We start from the raw sequence: 12,345 nt of genomic DNA, 5'->3' as shown, positions 1-12,345 counted from the left end.
CCACGAATGCATTTTCAGTGGCCTTGAATATATTGTTTCCTATATTGTTTAATCACTACAGTTTGGGTATATCTACATTAATTTGGAAATCATTTTTAAGAGCCCATCCTTGTATACTGTTAATTTTAATTAACATACATGCATGCACTGTTAAGGCCAACTAGCTACTAATAAGATAATGTCATAAAAACATATTGAAAAGGCAACGTCAACAGTTGTAATGTCATCATTACATTTTCAGACAGAGTGAAATGAATGCACAAAATAACTCCAAATGGTTTTATCTCATTAAAATACATTTATTTTAATAAGATGAAGGCAACAGCAGGGAATGCAATCATCCAGTGTTGGTACATAACACCGTCATTGCACAACAAAGTTTTTCTCTACACTCAAACGCGTATGATCTTCGGCAGTAGTGAGCCCCGACACAAATACTATACTATCTTCTTAAAGTTAATTCTACTTATATTGCAAAAAAAGAACAGCTATCGTTAGAGATATGATAAAACTAAAATATCACACGTGAGAAGAGCTTTGCATTGATCTGCTACGATGAATGCAGTGTGACTAAACAAAAGACTTTATTAAAGGTTAATAAGCTCAGCTGAATAAGCAAGCAGCACAGTATTTGTTTTGACAGTTCAGTTCACTGGTTTGTATACGTATATGATCCATAAGGCACAGCTGTAATTTGGATGTTCTCCATTGGATTGGAGAAACCCAAGGCATCTGTCTAATACTACATTTGTACCATTTGTGTTTGAATATAATCACAAAGGCAAACTGTCTGGCACATCCTTCAGAGCACCTGACTGAGACACTTTGCCACTTTTAACCCAGTGTAGCACTTATTTGACTTTTTAAAACACAGTTTTCTAGCCTTGCCTAGCTGTGAGGCTGTAGGCCTTAACAGAGGCACTTATCTAAAGACAAACTCATACTAGTTGTTTACTGTAACTAACTCCTACCTGAATGGAAGATGACAAGGTCAGTTATGATCAGTTGGTTCAACAGTGTGATACTAGATAGCTTATTTGTTGTTGGGTGACCAATGAAGTTCTTCTTTATTAAATCCAAAATCAAACGTCTCACACAGAAATTAGACTAAACCATGTGCATAAATAAAATACGGGATCACATCCCACCATTCCACATCGACCGTAACCACCAACGGGAGGAGTCTGTCTATATGTATGTATATCTGCCTGTTCTACAACCATTAATCCAATCGACTTCACACTTGCTGTTTGTATTGCTGGGGGCCAGAGTAAATGCAGTGTCATGAGATCTATGGGACATATTTATTAGCAGTGCGTTATGTACTCACTGTGTAGTGTATTGAGAGGGAACTCCTAACTGTTACACTGCCGAAAAATATGCTGAGTCACAGCTCGCTCTCCGTCAATATTGAGCTTTTCCACCCAATTGAGGTGCACTTGGCACCATAATGACCTTAATAGGGGATGCAGCTATGTCATGGCATGTGTATCGCTCAGGACCCAAGGAGGCGCAATGTTGAGCGTGAAGTTATTTGGATGAGTGGTTGTCGAGAAAGGTGCAAGCAGCAACACCGGAGGCCAAGCAATTCAGTTTCTGTTTGAACAGGCACAGCAAAAACTCATGAAATGAGTTACCAGAGATTTCTTTAAATGAGGGGGAAACAAAACAAAATATTGGCATCTGTACAAAGGTGTATGTATTGGAAAGGAGCATTTGTTCAATGATATGCAAGGTTACTGTTACAATCTAAACAAACACAGAACAGCATACTCTTAAAGGCACTTCTCTTAGCCTGGCACACAAAATCAATGGCTATTAATAAAAAACAAAAAAGTAAATATGAGTCGAGGAGTTTACAACAACATTCTTCACGTCCAGTCCTGAGGTTGAAGTAGGTGTGTGTGTGTGGGTGTGTACATGCAATTTGATGATTCAGTTGTACTTTTTTTTTTTTAAATAGGTAATGGTTGAGTTTAATTATCAATCCGTTCCTGTTTTCTTTGGCAAGTGGCATGGAACTGTAAGTTTAAAGATGTCTGTTATGGTGTATTAATGCAGAGTAAAACTCTGGTATTATGACAATCATTTACTCAGGCACTCAGGCACACACACACACACCAAACCAGGACAAAGAATGAAGACCCCCCCTGGGAGGAGAAAAAGCAGCCAGTGATCATTGGACGTCTTCCTCCGAGACATTAATTATGTACGTTGCTCCCCTCCTCTTCATCATTTCCTCCCCTCCTTCTCTTGTTTCGGTTTTAGGAATACCTCCAAACTATGAATAAAGTAGATAAGAACATTTTAGATTAAAGACTTATATCAAGTAATTCGTTTTACCAAGAAAGTAAGAATGTAATGACAAACAAGAGTATTTCCGATTTCATTAAAGTACCTATGAACATATTGAACATGACAGTGACATCTATATCCAAGATCAATTAAATAAGGAATTAAAATGACTACATAAAGTTCTATGAACATAAATTAATTGAGAATCTAAGAGAATCTTTTGAAAATCTGAAGCAACACATTCTGATACAAGTGTCGATGAAACGCAGGCTTGATACTCACTAATAATGATGATGATGATGATCACAATGACAGCTATCAGGATGGCCCACATCTGTAAGGGGTAATGGTACAGCAAATTCAGTGCCACACACATTAAGTGGAATTAGTATGGCAATATATTATTTGATACTGATTTTTTTCCCCACTCAAGTTCACTATTAATAGTGGTACATGTATGTAACATATGTCGTATAGGGTAATTAAATGATTCATTGGGTGAATATTAATTAAAGCTGTAGGGGGGGATTGTGGGGAGCGATCGCCGAGCAGTTTGGGATCGGGGACGTACTGCGGTCGGGGTGAGAGAGAAATACTTTTTTCAAACCTTTCAAATAGTAGACTACAGCTATAAGGGTGAGGATTTTTCAAGACTAACAGAAGACAACTACCTGTAGGGGACTTCAAGTAGGGACTTCATTTTAGATCAGTTAGTGATTTCATTTACAGTGGTAAAAAATTGGTGTTTTTATGGGAGCCAAACTGTATTAAGGCACCTTGCAGTTCTTCCACCAGTATTTCCTTTTCAGCTTGGCAGCACTGGTCTCGAACTGGGAGGCTCCAGCCTGCAGTGCGTCTGCTCTGTCATCCAGTTCGGACAGCTTCTGGTCACGTTCCAGCACTTTGTCCACATTGACGCGCATAATATCCACCACCTATGCGCGCCACAAAACACACACACACACACACATTGTAAAGTATAGGAAAAAAAATACTTTTACCTTTTCAGATCACTCCCCTGGTCATATAGTGCACTTAGGTTTCAATATGTTTTGATATCAAAATAGATCTTTTTGATAATCATCAAAGAATCTTTTCTTCATGTAAAACAAAATCTGAAGTGTGTTACATAAGCCAGTACCAACCAATTTCAACAAATAATATGATAATCCATCCATCAATTATCTTAAAGGGGCCCTATTATGCTCCTTTTCAACAAGTTAATATAAGTTATTGATGTCTCCAAACCTGGTCTTTAAATTACTCAAATGGAAAAAACAACCAGAACATGTATTTCAGAGTGGCTCATACTCCTCATTTTCACCCCACCCCTGCAAACTGGTGATTCTGACGGGGTGTAGACTTATGCTAATGAGACCCTGCTCCTCCTGAGGAAGTGGTTGCGTCTCTCCGCCCCGTGCTGTCCACGTCCTGCTTGTTGCCATGGTTATGGTTCTACGCTACAAACAATACAGCGGTTCAGCCGTACCGCTTCAAACCAGACTCCGACCCAGAACAAGAAGCAGCTCCTGTAGAAGTTCTGATGCCGTGGATGCAGCCGGACGTATCTGAATGGTTAGTTAACATGTCTGTGTAACGTTTTGGACGGTAACTCAATGTGTGTGTTAGCGTAGCTAGCGCTAGCCACAATGACGCTAATGCGGCTTTCTTCCCTCTATAAGTAACGTATCTGTGAGATATTTTGGCAACAAGCAATATCGTAAGTAGTGCTGTGTTGTTGACAGTTTACAGTTGCATGTTTTCCAAATGGGGACGTAACAGAATATTTAAACGGATGAAAACCCGATGAAAACAGCGACCTGTATGCGGGCAGTTTGTTTACATCATTAACGAGATTAAAAACCTGATCCCTACAATACAAGGGACAGGATTAGGTCAGTATCATGTCGTCCTCCAGAATTATGTGCTGAATTTTAAATATAGGCCGTGTGCTGTGTTTTATAAACATGATTGTGCCTCATCTCAACATTACGAGCCAAACTTACTGTTACAAAATTCAAACATGAAGTTTACTGCTCATCCACCTCAGCTTGTCAGTAAAGTTACCATATTCACACGATTTATGTTGTTGAAATGCTCAAATTATGCACTATATTCGTTTAGGTGCATGTTGGGTAATCTTGACTACTAGACCTTATTGAAGATCAACAAAGCATCATAGCCTCATTTTTTTAATTTTTTTTTACACTTTGTAGAATTGATTGGAAATGCACCCATATAAGATAAGATAAGATAAGATAAGATAAGATAAGATAGTCCTTTATTCATCCTGCAGTGGGGAAATTTACAACGTTACAGCAGCACGACAGTAAAGATAAGGATAATAATAATAAACATGCATTAACAAGAAAAGTACAATATAAAAAAGTACAATATAAAAAAAGATATCAACACTAAGACTATATAAAGAAAGTGCCCATAATGCCAATATATCTTACTGTACACAGTAAATAAGGTGCTTAATGACAGAGTTCACATAAAATCAGACATGCATGCATGTGCACACACACCGTATTGCAAACTACACATAACCCATATGTTCCACTGATCCACAAACCTCACAACTGCCCCTCCTCTCAGACAGAGCAGCAGGAGGGAGACAAGTGTGTAGGGCCATGCAGATCTTACATAACCATGGAGGCAGTGATTATATAAGCCTCTGGCAGCCAACTGGAGGCTTGGTGTGACATGCTCAGGTTAAAGTTCTGTGTAGGAGGGGCTAACATCAGCAATATCACACCAAGAAAGAGAACAGTCAAGAAGATTTAGAACAAAACCACAAGAGGAGTGAGATTTAGCAGCAATTTTTTCCTGGTGGCCTCACTGACATGGTTTTGAATATAATTTTTCTCTGGCATGTGAGCGGACACGTGGAGGTAGAGCATTAGAGAGCTACTAATTCCACATTGTGGTGATTCATGACACTGTTGCCAAGGGTTATGCAAGTCTCTTCTTCTCCAGAAAGACATTAGGGAAGAAGGGAGTCTGAGGGGAGGGGGTTTCAATAATACGAGTGGGCTCATTGTGGAAAAAATTATGCATCATACCTCATCCACCTGGGCCTGGGTCTGCTGCAAGCGTTTGTTGCCTGACGCTGCGCCAGAACCTTCTGGACCGGCTGCTGACCTGGTGAAATTATGACAATTAAGTGTAGCTATTAGTCTTCTATTGTCTTCTGTTACGTTTCACAAAGCACAAGTTGTCTGTCCCATAGCTATTCCCGAATCAGTCAAAACCATTGAAAATATTTGTTAATAAATGAATTAGTCATTACACACCTGTGACTTTAGAAGTTTTAAAGAAACACTGAAGCACAAAATACAGTCTATTCAATCTGATATCAACACAGATATGATGGGTAATAATGGGCCTTGGTATGCCCGCCCAATTAACTTTAGTAGAAATGGCACCAACGTCTGGCTCCAAAGCAAAATGAGAATGCTGTCACGATGAGGTAATGGTGTATTCTGGTCCCCACAGTCCTTTTCTTGCAGTGGTTAGCTACTGCCACCCTCTGACATGAAACAGCATTGCTCTGCCCAATTCATTTCCTCAAGTATAACAATCCATGACGTAACTCTTTCCAAAAGGAAGACAAACACCAAACCCAACAATGATGAATAGACGGGCTAATCTTTATAATTATGTGCCTCGTCTAAATCAGTGTGTGATGTCTCAAAATGTCTTGATCTGTTTGAACAACTGTCCAAAACCCAAATATATTTAGGTCACTATTATCGAAGACAGAAAAAAACCTGTGAATGACCTGTTGATTAGAAATTGATTAGATTATTAATAAACTGTTGATCGAATAATCTGATACCTCACTTTGCAATGTCACCATATTTATCCCTGTAATTTATATATTTTTTTATAAAATAGATACGCATGACAAATGACAAACAGCACAGGTGTAATGAACATGAATAGTGACTTAATTCAATTTTAGATATTGCACAGTAACAGGGCACAAAAACTGTATGACATACAATATAGCGCCATACACTATATCGCAAGTATTCACTCACCGATCCAAATAATTGCTCCTAAATATTCCACAGTCAACTGTCAGTGGGATTATAACAAAGTGAAAGTGATTGGGACGGAGCGGGATAAGCGGATGCTGAGGCACATAGTGCGCAAAGGTCGCTAACTTTCTGCAGAGTCTACAGACCTCCAAACTTCATGTGGCCTTCAGATTAGCTCGAGAACAGTGCATAGATCCCATGTATCCTTCCACTAATTTCACCAAGTCCATGACTGTCACCTCTCTCCGACCCATTTTAATACATTTACCGCCAACCGATTTGACACAAACATTACAAGTGATAAGAGGTCAACCTTTTGTTTTACTAGGATAACACAGTAACTATCACCTCACCTTTCTAATTATATGCATTTACTTAAGGGTTTCCGCAAGATTGAGATGTATTCATGTAGCCTACATAAAACTGTCCAAAGCAATTTCCTGGTCTGTTAAGGCAGTTTTTTCTCGTCACTGTCATGCTGTAAAGCTTACACTTAGGTGATGTTAAGACTCTGAAATTAATCGACTCTGAAAAGAGCTTGTTCTAGTCCTGCTCTGTATGAAAAATGTCCTGATATAACTTTTGTTGTGATAGGACACTATAAGTAAAATTACATTTAACTGAATTATGGGGCTTAGTTTCACTTCAATGTTTTACAGTTTGTTCATGCAAATGCATAAGGAATAGAATCAAAGGGCTGTATGCTTCACTTCCCTTTATCAGAATATTTTCTGTAATTTGTCGTGCGTCTCAATGTTCACATTTTCACATACACAAAACACAACTTTTAACCAAACAACAACAACACCCTACAGTGTGCCATTTGATTGCTGCCTTTTACATTCCGTGTTTTGTCCAAATTCACTGCAATTTACTTAGAACCCAAAATTATTTAGTAGTTTGAGGAACAAAACGGTTACTCAACCCGTTTAGTCAAGTCTATGGATCTCTAAATCTGTTGTGTGATGGTAAAAGCGGATATTCTTTTGGTGTAAAATGGAACAGGTCTGGTGTAATATTACCATCCACAGACGAGTTATTAGGAATCCCACTGCTTTTCTTGGCAAGAACCATCCTGTGTAACATTCAAGTGTGAGGTGCCCATGTAGTGGGACTGCCACGTACTGAATAGTGAACTGTGAAACTGCAGCATATCAAACACTTTTTCATGACAATCAGTGACAATATTAATTTAATAAATAATCCCAACATTAAGACAAATTGTTTACAACACTGTGTCAATTGCTGGTTTAATAAAAACACCATATATTTCAACAAAATAACGTTGAAAAATCGAGGTTATTTATTTATTTATTCTACATTTGGAACTAACTTTACATGAATCACTTTAGACAGAATTCCTACGCAGGGTGCTAGGTAGGAGTAGGGTGCTGGGTGGGAGTGGATGAACGGACGGGGGAGGTTAACAGGAATAAGTAAACAAAGGAATATGACTTGGCATGTGTTATTTCCATTGCAATCACCAAAGTTTGATAGAGTTAAAGATGTCAACAAGGCTTTACTTACTCCTAGTAACACCACTTTAATTACCCTCTCGTACTCACGCTTATTGACTAAAGTTACTAACAAAAGGTCAACAACTAATACATTTCCTGTTAAAAATGGACATTGTTAACACAAACGCTGACGTTGCTTTGCTCAAATTGTTAGTTATTCCCAATTACAGTTGCAATACTTGAAACCGCAACTTACTACGAGATGTTTTAAATTCGCCTTCATCGTTAACTGACTGTTTTCGCATAACTTAGGTATTAACTAGGTCAACCAAAACGAAAGCCCAAACCATAAGGTAAGGCTAAGCTAGCATTAAGATCATTGTCCAACGTTTACATTGAAAAATGGCACATGTGGACTTTAGAAAAGCCCGCTATTGTATTCTTTAATTGTCCACTTAACTAGCAAATCGACGTTCACGCAGTTTGTGTTGGGCAAACTTACAAAGCTCTAATGTTACGCTGCGATAGTTAGCTTAGCTAAATCTTGAAACAACCGTCCCAGCACTTGTTGCGTGCTAACGTTAGTTACAAAGTTTTGGGCGTTGCTCTTTTTCTTTTTCACCAAACTAACCGGAAGGCCTGTACGTTAGGCAGGTTTCACCAAGTAAGATTTGTGTTTACAAAACTTTGTTAGAAACTTGATAGACTTACATTGTGAAGAGAAAATTCTTTGAACGACACCGACGCTGTTTCTTCCGCAAGCTAAAGCTAAAGTGTCAAGCCGTAACAGTTACTGGTTGTTATGCTGCCTTCGGGTGCTATCGGAAATAGTAGTATTACACATGCAAACGACAGATAGCGTCCATCAATCTAAAAACACAGTCAATTGTGAATCTTCATTGGTATTTACTGAACCAAGATGTTATGACAATTCATATTAAGATAATATTTTCTTACATTTGACCACAATTAATATATTAAAACTACATTTCAAAGCCGATGTGTGGTGTTCCGTATTCACTGTGTTATCATTTCCAAAGTAATCCTGTGCTACTCGATTTCTCAGGTAAAGTATCATTCAACAAGTCGAATCATATCAACCGGTACATTTTGTTATCAGATTAGAAGGTATTTGTATTTACTACTTTTAAAAAAACTTGTGATTTACGGTGTGAACGTGGAGGCAGCATTAAAGAGGCAGTAGCCTTTCGTCCTCCGTACATAGTTACAATTATCACCGCATAACATTGGATTATGACTTTAAAGCGAGCTTGTAATTGGAAATATGGTACGATAGAGGATTATTCATTAAAATAGAGAAGTAACGCCTTAAATCTGTCTATTTTCACTCTGCATTCATTCTATTGGTCAACTGTCAACAAGACATGCGAGGAGAAGCTCGTGATCAGCATGTGACATGTGGGAACTAAAACGTTACATTTTATATTTAAAACGTTAGGAGTATCCTTCTACACGTGTTTCATAGCTGTAAAAATGTTACTTGACGTGGTCCCAAAATGATTTCTGGAGATTTTATTGTTCAAATGTGGAATATTTGGAATAAGAAAGAAAACTGCTGGATCATATTTTGTGCATTCCTCTGACTTAAAATAGAAACTACAGAAGTGTTTGTTTCTTTGTTTCGGATATGAATTCATTACAGGAAACACAGTGTGAGCTGATAATAATACCAACCCAACAATAACAGCACACAGGACACACGGTCCAAACAAAGGAGATGATGACACAGGCTTGTTGACAACCCTCTGGAAAGATTTTGATCTCCCAAGAGCCAAATAATTAATTTTGTACACGCCCTGTGACAGCATTTGCAAATAATTCACGTCATGGTGGCATTTTACTAAGACCTTTAATGTTACAGTCCTTTTAATTAACAAATGATAAAACAAAATGCATGTAGCAATGTGTATATGTATGTATTCATATACGCTTATATACATTTATTAAAAATATTCATATAAAGCTTCCTATTAAGAATGGTTAGTTTGCACTGAATGTGCTCTGAAGCTTCATGGGAGGTCAAATATATATTTAAATATTAGTCACAACATTATACTACAAAATAATCCAATATTGAACCTTTTTAACCATTGAAAAATTACATTGTATGTATTGAAACAGTGTTTACAAGATATCATCAATTCAATTTTCTAACACTGGATATTTTTCTACTTCCAACTCAGTAACAAGTCAGTTACTGAGCTGTAAACAAGTAACACTATCAAGTACAAAACTTAAAACAATATACAACTAGAGATAACAAAGAAATGTTCTTCATCACTGTTGTTAATATTTGGATGAAATTAAAGTCAGCATGCAAATTAATCCGTGAAACAAACCTTTGATCATAGGTTCATATTTGTGATTATATTTTATTCTTGTGTATCTCTAGTTGTAAAGTTTTTGGCTGATATGTAATCAATCAAAGTTGCCCTTGTACCAGCACACACTCGAGCTTCCCTCGACCAAACAACATCGTTGCACTCTCCCTTTTGGCTACATTCCAGATCCTTCACCCACCACAGCTTCTCCCCCAGGCCTCTGCAACAAGACATACTTTGTTGTAAAGCCTTTATTCATACAGTTCTTGTATAATATAACTTTTATTTATTCATCAAAAATAACACAATGAAGTTAACATTCAAAGCTGAACTACAACTTACATCATGTTTTTCTTTCTGAGCAGCACCTCCATTATACAGCAGGCTGGACCTCTCCTCCTATAAATAAGTTCTTATATTTAGGCCAAAAAATGTATAAAATGCACAAAAACACCAGGCTTTCATTGAGAATAGTATCCATGAAAAAGTGGTTAATGGCATGATGACTTTATGTGAAACAGAGAAACAACATGCGTTTAAATCTTCTACAAAATGACAAATCCTAGTCGAACACATTGCTCCTCTGTTGGCTTTCATGCTGGTCACCTGATATTCGCAGCAGGTGCACTAAGTAACAAAGATGTTAATGGCCTGCCTTCACTCTGTCTTCTCATGGCAAGCCTGGTATGTAGGAACACAGTAATGGTAAACGCCTCAGTGACTTGTTCGATTGAGTTACACCATATGCCTGTTGAGTGCTTCTCAACCTTTGAATCCCGACTTGGTCATTATTTGCATTCCCATGTGGATAAAATATCTCTCTGGGCAGAGACCCAGCTACAGAGTGATGGCCCACTTTTGATTGAAACCTTCCTGTTGACATTGTCTATAGTTACTGACATCTTCATTTGTTTTGGAAAAATGAGATCCTGCACCGTAATTCTGTGGTAAGATCAGATCAGTCTAAATTTAAATTGGAACTAATTTGATTTAAAATATATGTTTTTTCAGGTATCTTATACATGAAAGTCCCGTTTTGCATAAAATGTGAAAGGAAGTACTATTTGAAGAGAACTTACATATCCTCCATCTTCGGCTTGCATCAGTTCCCCAGCCTCGCTGACCTCTGTACTGCAGCCTCCATGAAAGCACTCAGATTCACGCTTCTCTCTTGTTTTTTGAAGGAAGTCTGTCGCTGTTGATTTTCTCAGCAGCACTGTCATGGGGAACACAGATGCATTCATGTCGCAGATAGCTGGTTACATTTTCTCTTGATACCAAGTCATGCCATGTCACAAAATCACCTCACCTCCATTACAGATATAAGGGAATACGAGCATCACGGTCAGCAGTGTTGCAGCCATGTCCTCGTGCAGACTCTTCAACTCTCACACACTTGAGTTTTGAGCCCCTTTGTAGCCCTTGGATCTTTGTGATGGTCACCTGAGAAATGTCCACGCCCACCACCCGCCCAGCTTCATTCCCAATGGGACTACATCCATCACATGGATTCATACAGAGCATTGGGGACTGGGGGGAACAAATTGTGTTTTGAAAGCCTCGAAAAAGTGATGTTGTGTGTTATTTTAGTCCATGTGCAGATTCCTAAGAAGTGGAACATGAACAAATGGTAGCTAACTGGTATTATTTAGGTTTAAAGCACCTACAATTTTAAGTACAGCTATGAATCGAGAGAACACCTCCACCTGCCTGTGTCTGACCTGTATTTACAATGAAATCCAGCAATACTTAAGAACTGTGCTGAGTGCCAAGGACTCCTTACATATTATTTTCGAATCAATATTTGTACATGTGGTATCGGTTTCAGGTCATATAAACTGTGACACTGATGAAAAGTCCACTCAGGTTGGAATCGATCCATTCATTTTCTGATCCGTAGCGAGAACACCGACTGATCCTTTTATATGTAGACTTCAGCGCCTGACGGCCCCTCTTGAAAAACGCGAGGAAAAAGGTGAAATCTTGGACATACGTTCACAATTCGTGTTAAAAAAGAACGAGCTAGCCAGGAGTCGAACCTAGAATCTTCTGATCCGTAGTCAGACGCGTTATCCATTGCGCCACTAGCCCGTTGCATAACGCTGCTCCTATGAGATATATATAGACCAACTGCAGTCTGATTAACGGAATCGCTGATTAACATTCTCGAGCACCAACTGAGTAAATGTGACAGCAGGCATG

The 12,345-nt window shown here is 38.4% G+C and overlaps 1 protein-coding gene and 1 long non-coding RNA gene across 2 annotated transcripts; both read right to left on the bottom strand.

Moving 5' to 3' along the window:
* Positions 1-275: 275 nt before the first annotated feature.
* Positions 276-8,617, bottom strand: vamp3 (vesicle-associated membrane protein 3 (cellubrevin)). The gene is made up of 5 exons (XM_084024285.1): positions 8,513-8,617; positions 5,364-5,442; positions 3,072-3,230; positions 2,578-2,629; positions 276-2,281 (listed from the first exon to the last, which is right to left on the bottom strand). Coding segments are annotated over exons 1-5 (309 nt in total). The 5' UTR covers positions 8,515-8,617; the 3' UTR covers positions 276-2,264.
* Positions 8,618-10,192: 1,575 nt separating this feature from the next.
* LOC311022952 lies at positions 10,193-11,569 on the bottom strand. The gene is made up of 4 exons (XR_014598159.1): positions 11,453-11,569; positions 11,223-11,359; positions 10,486-10,542; positions 10,193-10,363 (listed from the first exon to the last, which is right to left on the bottom strand). It is a non-coding gene; the product is annotated as an uncharacterized lncRNA (long non-coding RNA).
* Positions 11,570-12,345: the final 776 nt, after the last annotated feature.

Source organism: Eutrigla gurnardus (assembly GCF_963514095.1).
Source record: "Eutrigla gurnardus genome assembly, chromosome: 2".
NCBI classification, from domain to species: domain Eukaryota; kingdom Metazoa; phylum Chordata; class Actinopteri; order Perciformes; family Triglidae; genus Eutrigla; species Eutrigla gurnardus.
Note: the sequence above shows the minus strand (reverse complement) of the source record. Positions and strands in the feature narration are given on the sequence as shown.